This window comes from Centropristis striata, chromosome 11, assembly GCF_030273125.1.
Source record: "Centropristis striata isolate RG_2023a ecotype Rhode Island chromosome 11, C.striata_1.0, whole genome shotgun sequence".
Lineage (NCBI taxonomy): Eukaryota > Metazoa > Chordata > Actinopteri > Perciformes > Serranidae > Centropristis > Centropristis striata.
The window spans coordinates 38,916,188-38,939,122 of NC_081527.1; the positions used below are offsets into that span (position 1 = coordinate 38,916,188).

Consider the following 22,935-nt stretch of genomic DNA (forward strand, 5'->3'; position numbering starts at 1 on the left):
TTTAATCCGTGTCAGTCCAAGTCTAGTCAGTATATGTCTATGCTATGCTATGCTACGCTATGCTATGCTATGCTATGCTATGCTATGCTATGCTATGCTACCCGGGTAGTATGTTTGTGTAATGTATGGTCACTGCGCGCTGTTCAGGCTGTTCTCCTCCAGGTGCGACTCTTCCACGAAGAAGATGAAGATGAAGATGGAGGATTTGGCGTCCTCTCCGATCCCGCCACGCCTCGGACAGAAAACCCGGTTGAAATCACCGCTGTTAACTCGATGTAGATCCAGCTCTCGGCATATTAAAAAAAACAATCGGAGTCCTTTGTTGAAAAAACAAAACAAATCGGTTGCAGCCGTTCGGGCACTCATTCATGAAAAAAACTCCAAAACACATAGACTTGTATTTATGAAAATAGAACTACTCTTTCAGATAGCATCAGAGACCTTGCTCTGTAATATTTCGTAGTAGCATCAGTATCGGACCATCTTGACTATTTCCCAGCATGCAATGCCACGACTAGATTTCAAGGACTAGACAACAAGGTCGAGTGTCACTGAAGTTACCAGATGTGTTTTTTTGCCTGACAAAGGGTTAAATATGCTCGGTGAGCCTGTAGACAGCTGTATTGATCTGATGAATCAATCCTCCCAAACTTCTCCAGCAGGTGAGAACAGACTCTGAGCAGCATGAAGCACACTGACTGCAGATCAATATAAGAAAACGTATTCCTTGTTAATCAGTCCAGATTTACATACTACAGTAGGTTATAATGCACTAAGAACTCTTCTGCCTCCTTTTCCCTCTTGTCTCTGTGTGAATAGACTCACAAAGCCTCAAGATGAGCATCGATTTTTCGCTCAAGTTGCAAAACTGCTCAGAAAGATGCATCTTTGCCTCTGTTTGCTTTTTAAGCAGTTTATTTTTTACTCCAAATATGCTATCACAGCAAGTCTAAAGAGTCTCAGAACACACAGGAAGAGGAACTTTGACCTCTGGAGGACTTCACACCTCAGTCACTGATTCACAATAGTCCAGTTTCTAGTTATGTATCTTACTGTAATAGGTCATAATCCTGGGATTCCCCCAAAAAGACAATAAAGTGAAATATTTATGACTAATGTAGATTGTTTCTCCTCCTATGACATGGAGGCATCAGGAAGCAAAACGCAGCAGATTTAACCACGAAGTGTTCAAGGTCCTCTTTGTTCTGAGACGTGGTGTTTGTGGATGTTTAGGGGGAGATAGCAGGTCAACAATTAATATCACATAGAAGAGGTGAACATCATCTGAGAGCTGTCAACCTGAAGATTAAACTGAGTGTGTCAAGTTGTTCTGGTCAAAAATATCTGATTATAATGACAATAAATGAATGAATTAATTGTTTATTGAAATCTATTGAGATGTAAACGTCTGAAGTCCATTTCCACGTTCAACTGTGTCCCAGAAGTTGTTGCAGCAATTTTTGAGTTGATACCTTTATACATTTGGTGCTCAATAATAAAATTTTATTCATATCAAGAATGGATAGAAATAATCAGAAAAACCCTCCAGAATATTACATCAACATACCAAGACCTTTGGAACAACATAGAAGAATCCATGCTGAGATTTGGGTTCAAAAACTTTGGTCATTTTGGAGATTTCTGTATTTTCAGCGATTGGATGATGAGCACTGAGAAACCCTCTTATTATCAATATATCTATGAAAGCTGCACATCGTCTGAATGCTCTCGGTGTCTAGTTAGTGACTGACATCATCCCACATGAAGAGAACAGTGGGTGGAAATAGAACATTTGTACGAGATGAGAAACACGATGTGGTTTCTGTCTTAAACTGCACGTCAGAGGTCACATGACCGCTTTGAAAATCACCAAAATGCCTTTTTAACTTTGCAGTGTTATTTAGAAAACTTCCCAACACAATATCCTGGCATGCTATAGATTCTTCTAGTTTCATATCATTTCAGTGTAATTTTAGTGTTTTGAGCCCGCTACTCCCTCTGGAAGAAAAAAACGTCTGAACACTAAGTAGTTGTAAACCTATGAATCCACTTTTAACCCTCTGGGGTCAGAGCCTATTTTTGGAATACTTTTAATTTTGCCCTTGATATACCACAAAATATTTACTATCCGTTTTTTCAGCACAAGTTCACCTTTATGATCTGACGATTATTCTTTCCCTTTAACCTACTACTACTACTACTACTATTACCACATTGAGCCCAAAAATTATGAAATTTGAGTTGAAAAATTAAACTATTTATTACAATAACACCCACAAACAGGCTCAATGAACAGTTTTGGATCGTGGAAATGTAAACATAAGTTGCAAATATGAACATATAAAGGTCAAATTTAAATTCTATAAAACTATATTCAAGAAATCCCATAAAATAGCTGTAATTCTTCCAAATGAATTATGTGCAAATGGCACAGAGAGCTCCACCAGTGCTTTGTGTTCTGAGAAATGTTACTTTAAGATGTAATCACACTTTAATGTCTTTAGTCAGCAGATTGTTACCTGATACTCTGCTACAGTGTCCCATATAAAGACAACATCTTTGCAAATATACAAGAGATGTTGGATATTTTGAGCATGTCATGAAGTGAAATATCTGCTGTGACATGTATAATTGTGCTGCAGCCAGTGGAGAACATTCTGCAGAGAGAAGTAGGTTATCCACTCTGAAGCACGACGCTTCTCCTTTAAAAGTGATTTTAATACTCTGTTAGGTTATGTGCCTGACTGGACTAAAGGCTCTCTGGAGAACACACACACACACACACACACACACACACACACACACACACACACACACAGGAAGTGTCTCCTAAGAGGCCTTTCCTCCATCTCTTGTCTCGGGGAGCACTGATCCATGGCAGCCTGATGGTGTAAAGGGCAGCAGAGCACACACACTTCCTTCATGACCCAAAAGACGATGTGGACTTTTGGAAACATGCCGTTATTCTTTGTGGCGGACTGAATTGTTCTTCTGTTGTCATCTTTGATTGTTCCTTGTCAAGTTTATTCTGCTTGTGCATCACATGAAAGTCAGAAATATATCAACAATACTAGTGGTGGAGAGTAACTAAGTACGTTTACTCAAGTACTGTACTTAAGTACAATTTAGAGGTACTTGTACTTTACTTGAGTATTTATATGTCATGCAACTTTATACTTCTACTCCATTTGTGGAGGCAAATATTGTACTTTCTACTCCACTACATTAAGCTGACAGCTTTAGTTACTTTTCAGGTCGAGATTTAACATAAAAAACATTTAAAGTAACGTGGTCATTTTTAATTAAACCTCTTAACAGTATTAAGTAGTTAAAATTAGCCCTGGTGATACTTTTTTACTTTTACACCAGTATGTTTTGAATGCAGGACTTTTACTGTAGTGGAGTCATTTCACAGTGTGTATTAGTACTTTTACTGCAGTAAGAGATCTGGATACTTCTTCCCACACTGCAGACACGTGCAGTTATTAGTGAAATACACTGCCTGCAGTCCTTCTCTCTGCCTGGCTGTGTGTGTGTGTGTGTGTGTGTGTATGTGTGTGTGTGTGTGTAGTGTGTTCAGATTTTCCTGGTTGTCCCTGATTGGTGGATACAGCAGAAAAATTTTATGCCCCAGAAAATGTTATGATTTTGCTGCTGAATTGGGCAGCTTAAAGACGGATCATGTGTGAAAACTGTCCTATATATTATATATTATATTATATATAACTATATATTCCTGCATTCAGATCCATTTAAAGAGCCTAAAATATGGTGTTATTGTCTGCAGCTGGTCCCTGGGGAGCTCCTTGCATGATCTGGCCTCAAACATCCAACACTGTCCTCCGCCTCCATCTTGCTGACGTAGTTACTGGTTGACGGCAGTTTAAATGTGGATATCACACTCGGGGTGAATTGGTGGAAGAAATGGTGGAAAGAACAGTTTGTATCGTTATATTTGGATAATTATAATGCTGTGGAGAGTAAATGTGACTTCCCACCTTGCTGGTGATTTTGTAATCTTTTTGTCTCAGATGTTGAAGGGAACAGTTTGAGGTCTCAGATGTTTAGACGATGCGCATGATTGAAACTAATAAAAACAAGTTTTGAAAAAGGAGGTTTCATTAGATTCAATTTGATATGATGGAATATGCAGAAAGAATAAAATGAGGCTGAAAGGTCTATTGCTTTATAGCGTATTCAGGTTGTGCATCATTGTTTTTGAAAAGTAACTAAGTAAAGTAATTAAAGGAACTAATTACTTTTGAAAATAAGTAATCAGTAAATGGACTGGGTTACTTTCTTGAAGAAGTAATCAGTAATCAGTAGCTAATTAGTATTTCTAAGTAACTTGAGCAACACTGAGTCAGTGAGTGGAGCTCGACCTTTCACTGGTCCCTTAATTATATAATAATAAAAGATTTATTCTCCTGCATGTCCCAGTGTGGCTCAGAGGACCAATACTTGTGGAGTTGTTTGACTGAGTAGGGGCCAGGTAGGAGAAAAAAGGCGAATTTTTGTTTTCATTATGCAGTTTGAGTCAGTAAAAGTTGAAATAATGAGAATAAAGTTGAGATGTTGAGAATAAAGTTGAAATGTGATTTTGAGAAAAAAAAAGCTGAAATGACGAGAATAAAGTAAACTTTTTGTTTTCAGTAAAGTTGGAAAGATATTCACAGATTTAAGGTCCGTCTCTACGCCGATGACACAGTTCTGTATTTCACCGCTAACACCGCACATTCAGCCACTGAAACTCCAACAAGCCTTCAATAAACTACAACATTCTCTCCTCAATCTAAAATTAGTTCTCAATTCAGACAAAACCAAACACATGATATTCTCAAGAGCCAGACATATTGCTGAAGATGGTTTATATCACCACTTTAACAGGTCACAGCATTGAAAAGATTTCACAAATATCTGGGCGTCTGCTTAGATCAAAAACTCACATTCAAATTTCATGTTAACATAATTACAATATTGAATCAATACTGAATTTGGAAAAATTGCTTTCAGTTTTTCTGCTGCATCTACCTGCAACATCTTACAACATTCACTCAAACTCAACACAGTTATAACTCTGGGCCCGTTTAAAACTATGATAACCAATAACTGTAACTGTTTTTAATGTTCCTGCATGTGTGTTCTCTGAACTCTCGACATCATTGTAAATGAGGGGTTGCCCTCAATGATTCCTCAAGAAATAAATAAAGGATAAATTAAATGAGTCATCAGAGGAACATTGTTTTCTATCAGAACAGTTAGGTAGACTGTGAGCTACAACCTGATTTTCATTAAATGAGCAATAACTACAATATTTAAGGGTGTAGTAGTATTAAAATCTCCTGACACATACTAAATGAGCTATTCTGTGAAAGGCTACCATAACTATTTTTTTCGGGGGAAATCTGCTTTTATGTAATTTATAAGTAATTTTTAGACATATATTGTATTATATTTTATATTATATACGTATTTTCTCAACATTGTAGTTCGACTTTACTCTCGTAATTTTTACTTTTTTTCTTGAACTTATTAATGATTTGTTTTTCCTCCTATCTGGCCCAAATCCTCTTCCTCAGCTTAGACAGACAAGCCATATAGTTGGTAATGTCTTTCTCCCTGATTTGAATAAATGCAGTTTACTGCCACGTTCACTTCAAATCTTTTCTGAAGAGGTCATTTAATGGAGACAGTAAGGATATGTTTGCATATATATATATATATATATATATATATATATATATATATATATATTTATATTCACTAGGATGGAGCTTCAGGAGGAGATGTAATGTTTCCCCTGATACGTTTTTGTTCATTAACATGATGAGTTAGTGGGTGAAATCATTTATATGTTAATAGTGAATGTAAAGGTGAAGCTGTCAACATCAATGAGTTGCCCTTTATGATGGAAACATCTTGGAAACTACATCTTGGTGGCCATTATTATGTATATACTATATTCTTATGTAAATATGTTCTTGTGGCAAAAACAAATGACACATTTGAAATTCTTGAATCCATTATGGACAAATACAAGCTGCACAAGAGCCTCGAGTGCTTCATGGCTGAGTTACAGATCCACCAGGGACGGTTGGGATATAAGATATAAGATGTCAAGGCTCCTGCAAAAACAAGGCATATAAGAGTGGCAAAATGATTCAGTCTCATTGAAAACAATTACAAAAAGTCCGTCTCACACTAAATTAACTTGTTTGAAAATGCTGAGAAAGCAGACAGATCCAGTCCATCAGTCTGGAATCAGGAGTTCATTAGGACGAGCTCGTCAAAGATAAAGACTGGAGCTGAACTGCACTGGAAAAGGAAGTAAATCAATACAGACTGAAAAACATCAGCTTTTATACCATTCAGCCCTCTCTTTCTCCTTCTCTCATTGGTGGAGACCCAACTCTACCAAAGGACAAACACCTCAGACCTTCAGCAGTGTTGCTGTTTTTATTGGTAGTCGGGTAATGACTGTGTGTATGATCTGATTCTTCTGGTGGGTTTTAAGGTTCTTTCCAGCGTCCAATGTTACCGATGTCAGCAGTTTACCTTATTTGGGTGCTAAGACTTCCTATTTCCTGTCACCAATTTTGCTGAATGAGAGCTGTGTTCCTTTTTAAAACAACAATCATACTTTAATTATTATAACCTTCACAAACATCTTTTTTCATGCATTTGAACACAAATCAAGATTTCACCATCGTTTCCTCTAACTTCACTTCTGCTTTGGTCTGGTTGTTACAGTAATTACTCATTGTATATCAGCTTACATCTCTTACTATTAACACACACACACACACACACACACACACACTCAACATAGGTCAAGAATGATCATGATTGCTTTTTATCTTGTTTAACACACACACAACTGGTTTAAATGCATACATTGTTTTATATTTTCCTCCAACGTTTCCCTAAGGGGAGAATAAAGTATATTACCTTATCTTAATGGTGCCAAATGTCCAAACTGTAACCAAGTATAGGTTATTAGTGGTAAATCTCTGGTATAATAAAATACAATGAAAATATATTCCCTCACAGATTACACAAGTAATGAGGCCTTCAAAGTGCTCTGAGGAACCAAAGATCTGCACGTGCCTGCAGCATGCCTCGCATGCTAAAGCCTTTTTCTAATTAGAGCCTGTGATCTGATCTGGTCCTTGTGATCTGATCTGGTCCTTGTGATCTGATCTGGTCCTTGTGGTCTGATCTGGTCCTTGTGATCTGATCTGGTCCTTGTGATCTGATTTGGTCCTTGTGGTCTGATCTGGTCCCTGTGGTCTGATCTGGTCCTTGTGATCTGATCTGGTCCTTGGCCTGATGTGCTGGTGAGTTCGAGTGCAGCAGTGATACTCAGTAAACACCACCTCTCACATCTCTTACATACATCCTGCTCCATGTGAAGGAGATGGACCTGCACTAAGTGTTGGAGTGTTTCATGAAATAGCTGCATGTTTCCTACTCAGAGGATTTCTCATCTGCATTATTGTGCAAAATCAAGTTTTTGTGGGAAAAATTTGATCATATTTTTGAATGCCAGAGCTCCAGCTCCATGGCCACTATTGGACCTGTTTCAGTGACATTAACACTGAGAAAAACTACTTTAAATGGGTTATATATATAGGTTATTTATATGACACTTATTTCTACATGTATTAATGTAATTTTTATGCTAACAAATCATGACGATTTATTTGACCTTTGACCCCAAAAATGTAGTGACTGCACTCTGGTTTTGCTGTAAAAGGTTCTAATAGTAATGTTGTTGTCTTCTTTTAGCTTTCATATTTTGTTGAATAAACATTTTAAAATTGATTTTGTTATATTCAACAACTCTATTCAAAGATTAGTGTATTTTAGATTTCATATTATAAAGTAAAGTTATATTTCAGTCTAAATATAACTTTATCTCACTTTTTTACTTCATCGCTATCTAGATAATAATTCCCCTATCCAATAATAATAATAATAATGTCTTCACTATTCATCACAATGAAGAAATACAAGGCTACACTGTATCTCAGTCTGCTTTGGTTTTGAGTTGGATTTTGTAGCTACTGCAATTTTTTATATCATTATTTCTCTGAAAAAAGCAAAATTGAAATCTAAAACTTTGTCACAAGATATAACAGACATTGAGGAGTTCATTTTTAGTTAGAACTCAATTTTGACCAAAAATTTAGTAAATGTAATACATGTGACCTCTTCCTAACACACATTTTAGTTTTAGCTGTTTAGTTTTTGGACAACCGTAAGTGTAAGCCAGTTTCCGTATGATTTCTTGAATGCAATTGAAATGATCATAATGTTACATGGCCCTAGTGTTGTCCTCTAAATATCAAACAGAACAAGCAAATGTTTGCTCTGCGGTCAGATTACAGTTGATAAAGTCAAACTAAAAATGCTCACCAGCAGTCTGTCATTATGGGACTTCAGTATAAAACTTTTTTTCTAAATGATAACAGCTGTTAGTATTTGGCAATCTCACAAAGTCCATCTGCTGAAGACGTGTTTCCTTCAGATAAAGAATGATTGTTCTCTTCTCTTGCAGGTGTCTGAGCTGAGGACTGAAGTGGAGAAGACGAGGATGATTCCTCTGCAGACACCAAACATCATCTAGACAAAGACTTTCACTCTCCAACAAGCCTTCTGATGGAACTTAAACCAAAGTGTCCAACGTGTTCACTGACTCCCTTTATCACCATGATCTGGAGCAATGATCAGACCTCTGTGGAATCTAAACACCTTGTCCGATGCTTTCCTTAACGGCAAACCCAGTTTCGGATGCATGTCCGTTTCCTACCTGGAAATAGCCAGCTTTAAAAAAAATAACATTTCACTATCTTTATAACAGAAATAGTCCCTGATGATCACAAGGGAATATGCCACTCTGCTTCTGGTGGGCTCCTGTTTCCTGTTGGACTACAGCTCTCAAATCCCCGTGCAGCCTCTGCTCCAGGGCCGGACCAAGGCTGGAGCGTTGTCGGCCGGGCCTGGAGGTCGGAGCGTCGGAGCGTTGTCAGCCGGGCCTGGAGGTCGGAGCGTCGGAGCGTTGTCGGCCGGGCCTGGAGGTCGGAGCGTCGGAGCGTTGTCAGCCGGGCCTGGAGGTCGGAGCGTCGGAGCATCTCTGGGCGCCGGGACGTCAGTAGAAGGCAGGACGAGGCTCAGGAGACATGGACGATCAAGGGCCCAGCGGATTAAAAGAGGATGGGTGTGGAACCAGTTCTTCGTGCTGGAGGAGTACATGGGATCTGAACCTCAGTATGTTGGAAAGGTAAGAAGATATTGTTCACCTCTGACCTTTAAAGTCTTTCTACAAGCTTCCACTTCACTGCAAGAGAGAACTAGAGGTGGGGAAAATCCATACAGCTTATGGAAATATTATATCGATTCATGGTCGCCAAGTATCGCCAAGTTTTTATTTTTCCGTAGTGGGCTCACTTTTAGGAATATCCTGGAGATACTGGTATCATATGAAACTAGAAGATCTGAGGAATCTCTCGGCAACCAGGGCCACCAATCAGAGCAGAGCAATCAACCGCTCTGAGGAATTTGACGCCACTGAGAAAGACAGAAAAACAGGTGTGAGTTCCTCTTGAACAGAGAGCATTTTTGGCCAATTCGTAACTTCTATCATAAAACCGACTTCACTTTGAGCATCCTGAGTTCTTCCTGAAAGTCCACATATGTGTTTTGTGAAGAAAAATGAAGAAATTGTCTTTTTAGAGCGATCAGAAAAAACTGGTACCACTGCTTGCCTGAGTCCTACGCCCAAACTATAACTGACAGCTTTAGCAGACCAATATGAGTGAGAAGACAAATTTTCCTACATTTCTATGTTTACCGTATTTCCTCAATTTAAAGCCGGGCCCTATTAATGTTATTTAGTAACCGGGTGTAAAAACAGTTTTTAGTAAATAAAAGCCGGCCTCTTTTATAAGCCGGGTGTCTTAGCAGTGTTAAAGTCTGTCCCCCGTCGATATGTGTCCCCCTTACCTTAACCTGACCCCTGACCCCAACCAGTCACCAACCTGACCCCTGACCCCAACCAGTCACCAACCTGACCCCTGACCCCAACCAGTCACCACCCTGACCCCTGACCCCAGCCAGTCCTCCTTTAAGTTGTTAACATGAGCCCAAGTTTACCTGAACCCCAAACAGTTCTCTCTACAAGGCCTCACCTTAAACTGAAACCCTAACTCCAACCAGGAGGTGATCTACGGAGAACACCGTTCAGGAAACATCATCTGACGGCAACAGATTTCTGTATTTAGAAGTTTGTCCCCACGAGTTAGTCCTGTAGGTAAATATGGTTGTTTCTCTGCTGTCCTAGTCATTCTCTGTAAAGTCCAGCCGTTTACACACGTTCTTCTGGGCTTTTTACTAGTTTAGACATTTTAAATCCTGCTTCAAATGAACATTCAGCTGTTCATTGTTTGTTTACATCCCAGTACTTCCAATATGGCCGACATCCGGCTAACTGGCTACAATGCGCTGTGTGAAACACTCTAAAAAGTGCTGGTCAGAGCTGCTCTGGTTTTCTTTTTTTAATAAAAGCCTCCTTCAAATAATAGCCTGCCCCTATTATTAGCCGGGTCCCAAACTGATTTTTTATTAATAGAAGTCCCGGATACTATTTGAGGAAATACAGTACATTATTTCTGTAGAGTGCCATTTGCGGCCTCAAGCGCAGTTTCCAAATTTATTTTTTTACATTTTTTTCTCTGCCTCTAGCGATGATGTCATCCACTCTAGCCTCTCCATAGGGTAACATTGGGGGGGCGGGGTTTGTTGTGTTTGCCGAATAATAAAGAGGTACTTTGTGAGAGGTATTTTCTGTGTTTGTGAGAGGGAAGAATGAATTGTGGCCCCTACGGCCCCTCGTAGTTCTGAGCCTTCACTTGTGTCATTTAATTTACTAATCAGGGAAAAAATGCTTGGCTGACAAATCCATATCCGTCTGTGATCCAGAGTAGGTAACAGGTCAATTGTTGCTTTGCTCTGATAAATCAACAACACTATGCAGGTTTAGGTCCAGCAGCATAATGATCCGGTTTAGAGTCGGTGTCATCACCTCGTGCTGCTCTAGACTCTCTGTTGGCTTCCTGTCCAGCAGCTGAGTTCTCTCACTTCTGTGCAGATCAATACTGAGCGATCAGTTCCTGCAGTGCTGATGTCTCCTTTTGATAAATGATCCTCACATAAAAACAGCAAAGCTTTATTTATTTATTTGTATTGAAACTGAACTGCAGAACATGTTTCAGCCCTCTGCTCTGGATATAAAATTGTGAATATGAGAGGTAAACATTGTGAATATGAGGGGTAAACATTGTGAATATGAGGGGTAAACATTGTGAATATGAGGGGTAAACATTGTGAATATGAGGGGTAAACATTGTGAATATGAGGGGTAAAACTATTTAAGACGTAACATGGTGTATGTGAAGGATAATACTGTGAATATGAGAGGTAAACATTGTGAATAAAAGAGGTAAAATAGTGAATGTGAGAGAGAAAACCCAATGTAAACTTGTGGTAGCAGCCAGTGTGATGACGGGAGCTGTCTGTGGTGCTGAAACTTGAATAACTCACTTGAAGTGAAAGATCCAGAATGTAAAGAAGTGAATAATAATAAAAATATTTAGATATTATATAGGCTTTCTTTATATATCACAGTGTATAAATGAAATATTCCAACCTCTCCAGGAGTTTAGTGCTCCACTGCTACTCTGCTGACAGAACCACTGATTTCCTTCCTTTCCTTTCCTCCTCCTGCTCCAAATGTTAAATAATCACTGAACTTGTAATTTGTGACGAATAAAGCTGACTGTAAAAAAAGAAAAGGGAAAAAAAAATCCTCCTTTTAGCCGTATTGCGTCCTTCGGTGTAAACTTTGAAGGCGAGCCATCTGAATCTGATATATATTATATATATATATATTATATATATTAGGGCGTGACATTGAAATTACGCTTGTTTCGAGCCGCCACATTTATGAACAGCTGTTCACTCTTACACTGTGATTGGACAGATATGAACATTTGATAAATCACACGTGAACCCTGTCGTAAGACGAAATATATACGCAGATCTGCTGGTTTCTACGTCCGTTTGATAAATGAGGGCCAGTATGGTCTGACCACCAGCGGTGGAAGAAGTATTCAGATCCCTTACTTCAGTAAAAGTACTAATACACACTGTGAAATGACTCCACTACAGTAAAAGTCCTGCATTCAAAACTTACTGAAGTAAAAGTACAAAAGTATCAGCATCAAAATGTACTTAAAGTATCAAAAGTAAAAGTATTCGTTATGCATGATGAACCCATTTAGATTGTTTTATATATATTCAAAATATAGTATTGGATTATTATTATTGATGCATTTATATAAGCAACATTTGAATTTTCTCAAGGACGAGCTCATTTTAAACTACTTAATGCACTGTTATGAGATTTAATTAAAAAAATGTCTAGTCACTTTAAATTCATCATGTTTTTTATTTTAAATCTCGACCTGAAAAGTAACTAAAGCTGTCAGCTAAATGTCGTGGAGTAAAAAGTACAAGATTTGCCTCTAAATGTAGTGGAGTAACTCAAGTATTCAAAAGTATACTGAAGTACAGTACTTGAGTAAATGTAGGCCTACTTAGTAACTTTCCACCACTGTTGAAACCACCAAGTTCACTCAGAGCGTCACACACCATGTGTGTGTGTGTGTGTGTGTGTGTGTGTGTGTGTGTGTCTTTGGGGTCTTCAGGCTGAAGAGTGTGTGATTTCACTGCGTGTTGTTTTGTTAAGGACACTTAAAGACATTCTCTCTCATGTCGTTGGGAACTGAGAGAGTCCTTTTACAAGCTAACTTCTCTAGCTCTCCAGTCCTGTTGGCCCGGCGTCAGACAGGAGGAGAGCACGTGAAGAGGCTGTCAGACTCCACCCTAACTCTGATTAATCTGCTGTTTGTGCTAATGGCAGGTCACAGCTTGATTATCACCAGAGGAGGCCGGGCGGCGTGGAGGGAAGGAGATAACCTTACACTGCTGGAGTTTAAGTCAGGGCTTTTAGTGTAAAACCTCTGGGTGGATCCGTGGAGGGAGGCAGGGAGAGAAGATTAGAGTCCTGCTCTACCGAACGACTTACAACAAACACGCTCGTCTTATCAATTACCAATTACTGCTGGCAGGCAAACAGGCCACACACACGGAGGAGCATGTTCACCCTAAAACACCAGAACTCCCTTCACACTGCTGCACCAAAAATATCATTATCCAGATTCCAAAAGAGTTGGGATGTTGTTTAAAACACATATTAAACAGAATGCAATAAGTAGCAAATTGTTTATAACTCCTTTAACTCTTTATTTTCAGATTTTCTGGAAGACTTGTTCGACGGAACAGTATCCCTATAGCTTATATTATTCTATAACATTTGAATAGTATGAAGACCATGAGGATGTTATTCAAACTGTTTTTCAAATGCACAAATACACAAGATTGGGCTCTCCTCAAAAAAGAGTAAAGCATAGTTTAGATGTTACACTTGAACATGTGGCGGACTTTCACCAGGAGAATGGGCTTCATTTCCCGTGTGAACGGGAAAAAGTAAAATACTTTTTATGTAACTTCTGTGGTTCACGGTTTGTGATTTATTTATTTTTTCGTAACTTTCGTTGTTTACATAACTTCCGTGGCTCACATCACCCTCGTAACTACTTTACTTCCGGCATTTATGTACATTTATTCACAGTTTAAACTGTTTTTTAAACGCATTACTGGAAGTTTTTTGCCCTTAACCTAGCTCAGTGGTTTTGTGGCCTGAATTCACAGAAACGGCACCTTTCTTACAATTACTAGTAGAGTCCTGTATGTAATGTAAGGGCCTATAAGGGCCAGCAATAATAATATAAGCTAAAAACAGTTAAAAATGAATGATGATGATTTCATTTTTATTCTTATCCTGCTTAGAGTATGTTCGTTTAAAATACACCTTTAGTAATATGTAAAAGGTTAAAAACGTTTTTATGCTCTTAATTCTACGTTGTGATGTCACTTTATGGTGGAAACTACGGTATCTGACTGTGTGTACCTAAAGTTTCGTTTTTTAGAGTCGGAACATGAAGGGCAACACAGTCTTTTGACCTTGTGTCAGACTTCTAATTTACTTTGTTGTTTTTAAGTAAATGTTTTAAAAGACAAAGAAGTTGTCATGTCTCTGCGCTTGCGTGGAAAAAGAATGTTTTTTCGACTGAGAAGTGGTGCAGTAAAGAAAGAAGGCCAAACGGAGTGCCGCTACATGTTTGCTTTTCTTAGAGCGGTCCGCTCTGTACCAAACACTCATAGGAGTCTATGGGTGGAGTTGACAGTCTGTCTGTTCTGTCATTAAGGTTCGAGACAGATGGACCAAATTTAGCCACTTCTATGATATCATGCTCTTCAGACCAGAGCCCTGGGTTTTTAATAGTAGTTTTTACTGTTTTCCACTGTACATATCCATTTAATTTCATAGACAGATTTTATCTCTAAGAAAAAAGCTTCTTCTGACTCCAAAGGGGGACAGAAAAAGATTTATTTATTTTATATTTATAGTTTATTTGGTATGATTATAGAAGGGGAAAGGCATGCATGTGTTTTCAAATCTGCATTCAGGATGCACCGATCTATCGGTATCGGCTGATATCAATAATAATAATAAGATGACATTTGCTGATTGCAGTAGCTGATGTTTATCTGTTCGTTCGCATAATTTTTTTTTTTTTTTTTTTTTTTTTAAGATTATTTTTTTGGCATTTTTTGCTTTTATTGATAGTGATAGAGTGAAAGGGGGTGACAGAGGGGAAGACATGCGGCAAAGGGAGCTGAGGCCGGATTCGAACCCGGCTCCGCCGCAGCGAGGACTGTAGCCTCTATACATGGGGCGCCTGTGTAACCCACTACGCTACGGACCACCCCATTCGCATCATTTTTGAGCCGGCAAAATGTTATATTGACTTGTGGTCTCACTCCTACAGCGGAGAAGAAGCCTCATTGGCTGGGACTCTGGCATGACGTAAGGCGGCAACGGATTCATGAACGTGTAGTTTGTTTTTTAAAGACGAGTAAAAGAAAATGTCACATGGGAGAATTTCACAGTCTCGGAGAAAGATCAGCGACATGCAGTTTGTAAGACGTTTTCCTGTGACATTTCAAGAGCAGGTAATAAACCAGGAACTTTAACACATCAAATATGAAAACACAAGTGTGTTATATTCTGTATGAAAAAACCACAAGAGGTTAAAGTAAACCCTATTTATGTTTGTATTTTTTATATATTTTATTTAATATTTTATTAATCACCTTTACATTTAGGCTATATTTAATTTATGTTACACCAAAAATACATTTTTTGTTGGGCTATGTAACTTTGTACTGTAAGTACTTTCTTATTATTGACTGTATTAAGAAAGTATTAGTGAATTGTATAACAGGCTAAAGAGGCTTTGGTAACAGTTATTTCACAAATATTTGTCATGTGAAAGAATATTAAAGGTTAGCCTGGCTAACAGCAGACTATATCACAATAGTTTGGAGACCACCTATACATTTCTCCGTAGAGGAGGCGTGGTTTACGATCCTCCAGAGCCGTTTATTGGACGCTTAGAATGTCTATCAAAGCGTCTGTAGGTAGCTCTTAGCCAATCAGATCAGTTATACCAGATGACGTATGTACAGCGACAGAAATTAATGTTTACATAGCCAGACTAGCCCATCGCTACTTTGAGACTAAAATGCTCAATTCTTCAACGTTTTTCTGCAGCATGTTCTGGCTCTGGCTGCTCTGTAGTTTCAGCTCTGGCTGCTCTGTAGTTTCAGCTCACAGTCTGCCGGGTGTGTTGGTGTGTTTCAGTGTGTGTGTGTGTGTGTGTGTGTGTGAAAGAGTGTTGGAGGGAGCTGCTGCTGCTTTGCTTCTCCAGTTCTCACTTTCTGCAAGATTATTTATTTAGACGATGATTTTTGGCTGATTTGAAAACAGATTTACCCTGGTGTGTAGTAATACGAGTCTAGAGAGCCTTTAAAGGAAGTGAGGATGAAGTGGTCTCAGTCCGGTCCAGGTGAGTTCTGCAGCAGTTTGTTTGTGATGAGAGTGTGAAATAACCAACTACAGCTTCTCACTACACGCTGGGATGTGGATGAGTAGTTCAACAGTTACTAGCTGCAGAATGAATCAAAGTCTGAAATGCTTTGACATTTTGAATTTGAACTAAACTTTTTGAACCATAAATCCCGGAGGCTGAGGAGAGGTGGCTCTGACTCCTGCTGTCACACAACACTGAACCAACTTCACCGATACAAGTTCACACTCCAAACCAAACTGATAGTTAGCAGCCCCGGATATGGTCACCTTTTCTGAATAAGGTTAAAATATATTTTTTTAAATCGTTAAACCATTGTTTTCTTCAATTTGTTGTTCATTTTAATGCCTGGTACAACTAAAGGTACATTTGTTTGGACTGAATTAATGATAACAACAATAATGGCTCACAAGAGATTAATTTAAGAGCTGATATCTAGACATTTTCCATGTTTTTCTAGATAAGGATTTTGGTTATTATTAAGAAAACCATGGAAAATGGCTAGATATCAGCTCTTCAATTAAACTCTTTGTTGTCATCATTATATTTGTCCAAACAAATGTACCTTTCGTTGTACCAGGCATTAAAATGAACAAGAAATTGAAGAAAACAATGGTGTAATATTTTTTTCCATGACTGTACTTTAACCCAGAAATGACGGGTAGATAGATTGATGAATTGATAGAGACAGACAGACAGACAGACAGACAGACAGATATATATATCTTGTTAGATAAGATTTTATTGTCCAAATTTGTTTTTGGCTACAAACATATATACATTAATACACAGAAGTAATACATACATACACTCGCAAAAACACTAAACACCAATAAAAAACCATGCAGCAACAAACAATTGTGCATAGAAACAGGAAACAGCTGCAGCAGGTGAACACATTTAAAATACTTTACCTTATATTTAATAAGAATAGAAAAAAAGTGCATTAACAGAAAATAATTGAAAAACTCTAATGAGTGACAATAAACAGAGCTTACAGCATGACTTCATGCTTGTTTGTCTCTCAGCAGAATGTGTGTTTATGACCTCGTTGACCTCGTTACATATGTCTGCCTGACCTTTGCAGTGGCGCGTCCATCTGTCACTGCATCACTGCTCAACACAATGACCACGCCACAGATTACTGTGAGGTCATCAGCATTCATCAGAAGTAAGCTGCACTCTTAAAGTCAAACTTTCTCTTTCTCACAGAACTAACAACAGCAACATCTATCATAAGTGAGAGGCACTTTTTTCTGAAAAACAATAAATGTTTTGAATATCCTGTTGTATCAAAGCCAGTCAGGAATGATGAAACAAAGGGACGCATCATTCAAAAGCAGGCTAGCTAATGAAATTAGAGATGAATGAATGTCACAAAATTAAATATTTAGTTATAATATGAGGCCTCTCCATGCTGTGATGACGGACAGTAATGAAGAGAGCAGAGTGATTAAACACTGTGATGAAGTGATGTAAGTTGGTGTAATGATGTTTCTGGTTTGAGAGACTTCTAATCAGATGAGCATCAGTGCTGCTGTGTAGATAATAATAATTGATAATAATGATGCATTCTGTTCAGATACTGGAGTAATGGTGAGTTGGTCAGCTGATTGAACACGTCACAGCAGAAGATGCTGTAGACAACAAGTTAGCAAACAGTGATCAATATATTTGTCCAAACAAATGTACCTTGAGTTGTACCAGCCATTAAAATGAACAAGATATTGAAGAATACAATGGTTTATGACTGAACTTTCACCCAGAAATGACGGCTGTGTATGTGTCCAGTGTTCGGTCCTGGCCATGAAGAAAGTCTGATTAAAGTGTGCAGTGTGAGTTAACTTTTTGTCTACAGTAGAAGATGCTGTAGTTAGCAAACAGTGACATATTTACAGAACAACAACAATAATTATTTGGAGTTGTGTTTGTGTCTATCTGATGAATGCAAGTTTAATATTCACCTTCCTTTTTTTTGACATACTAAAATATCTGGGGGGTTTTATACATATTTTTGGAGGTTTTATGATGTTACTATGACCAACGAAGTTTGAGATGTGTCACCTCATGTACTCTGACTAGACGACAGGATGTTCTTGGTTCAAACCTCACAATGGACATGAATTTTAAGGTCTAACACCACATGAAGATGTCATATACAACCAAAAACAGCAGCTGTCTGTAAGAGAAGATAGCTGATGGAGATAGAAAACTGACTAGAAGACAGAAGGTTGTAGGTTTGATCCTCAGGAGCTGAACATCTATAGTTAGAAGTCAAACACCCCGCTGGTTGGTTCTGACAGATAAAAGCAGGAGGTTATAGATCTGAATTTCTCCATGTGATGAATGAAGTATCTATGTATAACTGGGTTATATTAATTTTTAATAAGACAGTATTTTTTTATTTTTTTTCAAGTTTTTTTTTTTCAATTTTTGGGAATCTCAAAATCTGGTATTTTTTTAAAAAACCCGCCACACTAAATGTATCAACAGACTATAATAAGACCATTAGAGAGTTTTGGGGCATTTAAAAATACTTTTTGGACATCTCACAGTCCTCAAGAATGTAGAAATATTCACAAACACATTTATATTGGCATTATGCTTACCCATAGAACCCATTTTTAATCAGATATCTTAAGGTCAGAGGTCAAGGTAGCCCTTTGGATATGGCCCTATCAGTCTAGCTGCTGCTCCAGACGAGCAGAAGAGGAGTATTGATGATGAAAAATGACAGTTCAACTGTGCAGTTAAGTGAGTGTGAGTGTGAGTGTTTGTGTGTGTGTGTGTGAGAGTGTGAGTGTGAGTGTGTGTGTGTGTGTGTGAGAGAGAGAAATTGTTTGTTTGTTTGATTGATTATTATAACTTTAATATTATTTTGGGACGAGGGACCTTGGTTTGTACCAGATAAAAGTAGAAACAAGGTGAAATCTTTGATCGTCAATCCAAACCGCTGCTGCCAGATCACACATCAGTTTTTTGACATCGTAGGTGTTATTGAGAGTTCAACAGTCAGAATCTCAGCTGATGTGATTCATCAATACTTCCTCTTGAGAACTCTGAAAGATGATGAAGACATTAATGATAGAAAAGAGTTCTACTGCAGCTCTCATTCATCTTTGTTTATATCATCGCCATATAAAATATCATGTGTTGTTTTACGCATTAATTATGACTAATGTTCACATGGTTTCATCATGACTAATGTCTATTTGCTTAATGAGTTAACGTCTTTCCTCCCACAGCTCCACACAGACATGGACCACGGAGACAGTGCTGTCAAATACACTCTGACAGGAGAAGGAGCCGGCTCCATCTTCACCATCGATCAGATAACTGGAGATATACATGCACTAGTGGGGCTCGACAGGTCAGTACTCATCAGTCATAATAACAGTACACTCATAATGCAATACAGAGCGTCTAATTAATACAAACTGATCTACATTACAGACATACGGCTGATTGCATAGTCTGTCTAAGTTCATTGAAGCTGTTGATCATGGAATTAGTATCAGAAATGTGATCCTGTTTTTCACATCATTATCAGTCTAAAGTGTTGTTCTTAGTGTTAGAATGAACATTTTCTCTACGAAAGCAGAGCTGTTAGCAACAGCCTCCAACTTTGAGAAATAAATTAACAATGAAGAGCAAAGAAAGAAACCCTTCCGGGGACACTGAGATTATTTTCAATAATCAATAAAGGTCCAATAAAGGTCCAACTGGCTGGGAGCTGAGGATGTGGTCAGACAGATTTTAGCTTGAAAACAATGCAAAGTCTTCCAGCCCTCTATCCTGGTATATTACTATACTGTGTGTGTGTGTGTGTATATATATATATATATATATATATATAGATATACATATACTTATATATATATATACATATACATATATATCATAGATATATCCAAGAGAGACCTGGCCAAGAAGGCAGCATAAAAAAGAGAAAAAGCCAACTTACTACATGTATCAACAGACTATCATAAGAGTTTTGAGAGTTTTTTAAATAATATTTTTGCATGTATTATACTATTACTATGATCAACAAACTATTTAAATTTTTTTGGACAAACAACAGAACAACCATATTTTGACATTTTTTGACATGCTATAGTATGACTTTTGTTTTACAAATTTCAGATTTTGGACATCTAAAAAGATGGTGTTTTTTTGTTATTCCTGGAAAAGCCACATGTATCAATAAACTATGATAAGACCATTTTGAGAGTTTCATTGTTTTTTGGGTTTTTTAAAATGACTTTTTCCCAAAAAATTCCGGCATGCTAGAGTATGACTTTTTTTCAAATTTAAAATTTTGGACATCTCAAGCTCTAAAGCTTTCTTACCTAACTCAGTTCTCACTATTGGCTCCAGCATCTGTACAATATTTTGAGAGCGTAGAACATGTTGAGTTTGGTTTCAACACATGTCTGTACACAGATATGAGGGAAGAATAGATTTATAGATGAAAACTAACGAGAGATTTTCACAGCCAGTAATGAAACGCAGAGCACATAATAAACACAGCCCAACTTCTTTAGGCTCTGATTAGATGCACTCATACAACCCAGATCACCATAGTCCAGAAGAGGCAAGAAAGTAGCAGAATACATACATTTCTAAAGTCCGTTACTGTGCTGTGTAGTGGCATATTATTGCCTTTAATTTACTCCTCACTCAAAACTGGCCTCCTGGGACCATAAAAACATACACTTCAACACAGACCTTTGCATTTTTTCTATCTGAACATAGTAAGAGGCTAGCCTGGCTAAAACCAGACTAATCACAAATGAGATTAGTCTGGAAACCAGCCGTTCATTTCTCCGTAGAGGAGGTGTGGTTTACGATCCTCCAGAGCCGTTTATTGGACGCTTAGAATGTCTATCAAAAGCGTCTGTAGGTAGCTCTTAGCCAATCAGATCAGTTATACCAGATGACGTATGTAGAGCGACAGAAATTAATGTTTACATAGCCAGACTAGCCCATCTCTACTTTGAGACTAAAATGCTCAATTCTGCTTCTGCAACGTTTTTCTGCAGCATGTTCTGACTCTGGCTGCTCTGTAGTTTCAGCTCACAGTCTACCGGCAGTGTTGGTGTGTGTGTATGTGTGTGTGTGTGTGTGTGTGTGTGTGTGTGTGTATGTGTGTGTGTGTGTGTGTGTGTGTGTGTGTTGCTTGCTGCTTTGCTTCTCCAGTTCTCGCTTTCTGCAAGATTATTTATTTTTACTCCTTATTCCCCCTCATGTCATTCAGCCACACACATCCACTGATGTTATGGTCAGTAGAGGAGCTGCTGGGGGTCTCTGGGGGCTCCGCTGTCCCCCGGCTCGTAGCCAGATCACCGTGGCTCTTAAAACATCATCTACAGCTAAAGAGAGTTTTGCATCTGCTGCAGCCATGTTGGATCTGGAAGAAAACTACAAAACTACAAACTTCCGTCTGCCGAGTAGTACGCGTCATCATCTTGCCGTCCCTCCCCGTTCTGGGATTGGATCCTAAAACAGGGCTAAGAAACGGCCGTAGTTGCCAGACTGCCTGGAGGTTCGAAATGAAATTTGAGCGTGCAAGGCCGTATGAGTATACCCAGGCTAGTAAGAGGCATGAACCCACACCTCAATGACCATAGTGAGCATTATAGTGAGTCTGATCAATTTATTGAAAACACCATGCTATGCTTGTGGCCTGGCCTTCATGTTTCTGCATCAAATATGTAAGATAATACATAGCTGCCTGTCTTTACTTACTTTTTGTGTCTTTTAAAAAAAACAAAGGTGATACAAGCTCCATTTAAATAATGGAAAGCATATACAGCTAACCTTGCCAATCCTGCACATTCTAGTCATTTAGCCAGCTGCTTTAATAACGCCAACACCAGACAATTATGCCTGTTAATGAGGTGTTATTGGATGTAATTACTGGAGACAGCTGCTCTATAATTTACGGATTAACAAGGCAATATGCTAAAACAACGAGCTAATGGGAAACAGGTGAAGGCAGCTGACAAGTTGAGATGAGCAGGTCTATCGTTAGAGAGCTTTCTTGAGAGGAGATTTACAAACTGAGTCATTGCATCTTGGTCTGTATGAGGGATACCTGCAGCTACTTACAGCTGACAGGATTCTTCTGCTAGTTTATGGCTTTTGCTTTATTCCAATTTAGAGCATAACACTGTGGGAGTCTGTGCACCTCTCTCCATGGGTAGCTGATCATTTTTAATGATGGGATTTGAGCTCTTTAATCTAAAAAGCTCTCTGTCTCTCTGGAGTCAACATTAGCATTGCTCTTGACATTCTCATCCATTTGGTCAAGAGAAATCCTCCACCGAGGCAAAACATCCTCAAGTCAAAGCCGAGACATTCGTCAACATAATAGTTTTTAAAGATCATCTCAACAGCTCCAGGTGCAGCCCTTTCCTTTTCATCTTTGAAAATAAGCTGCAGCAGATCTGAGTTGTCTTCTGGTGCTTTTACTCGGTAAACATGGATTCAATTGTTTCCTTCCTGAAGCTTGTCAGCATTCCAATAAATGTGTTTGTGAAGAATTATTCAGTTATTGGGAGGGCATATTCCATGATGGGCAATAAACCAGCGGCAACCTGCGGGTCTGAGCAGTGACGCAAACCAGCAAGTGCTTAAAGCTGCATTCTACCATAAATTCCAGCAGGGAGTGCTGACGGCAGCTGCAGAAGCATTTGGATCCATTCATTTCAATACAAAATGAGACAACTTCTCAATTGATTTATTACCTCAGAAAAAAAATTCAGGACAACACTATAGTCTCAATCGCTAGTAAAAAATCTTCTTCAAGACAATTTGA

General features: G+C 38.4%; 1 protein-coding gene across 1 annotated transcript in view; it reads left to right on the plus strand.

Annotated features, from left to right (window-relative positions):
• LOC131980852 (cadherin-12-like) overlaps window positions 1-22,935 on the plus strand; it is a 73,606-nt gene that overhangs the window by 15,158 nt on the left and 35,513 nt on the right. Inside the window, exons 2-4 of the mRNA XM_059345160.1 lie at window positions 8,561-9,014; window positions 9,117-9,283; window positions 19,361-19,485. Coding sequence (XP_059201143.1) covers window positions 8,876-9,014; window positions 9,117-9,283; window positions 19,361-19,485 — 431 coding nt within the window. The 5' untranslated portion in view covers window positions 8,561-8,875. The remainder of the gene's footprint in view (window positions 1-8,560; window positions 9,015-9,116; window positions 9,284-19,360; window positions 19,486-22,935) is intronic.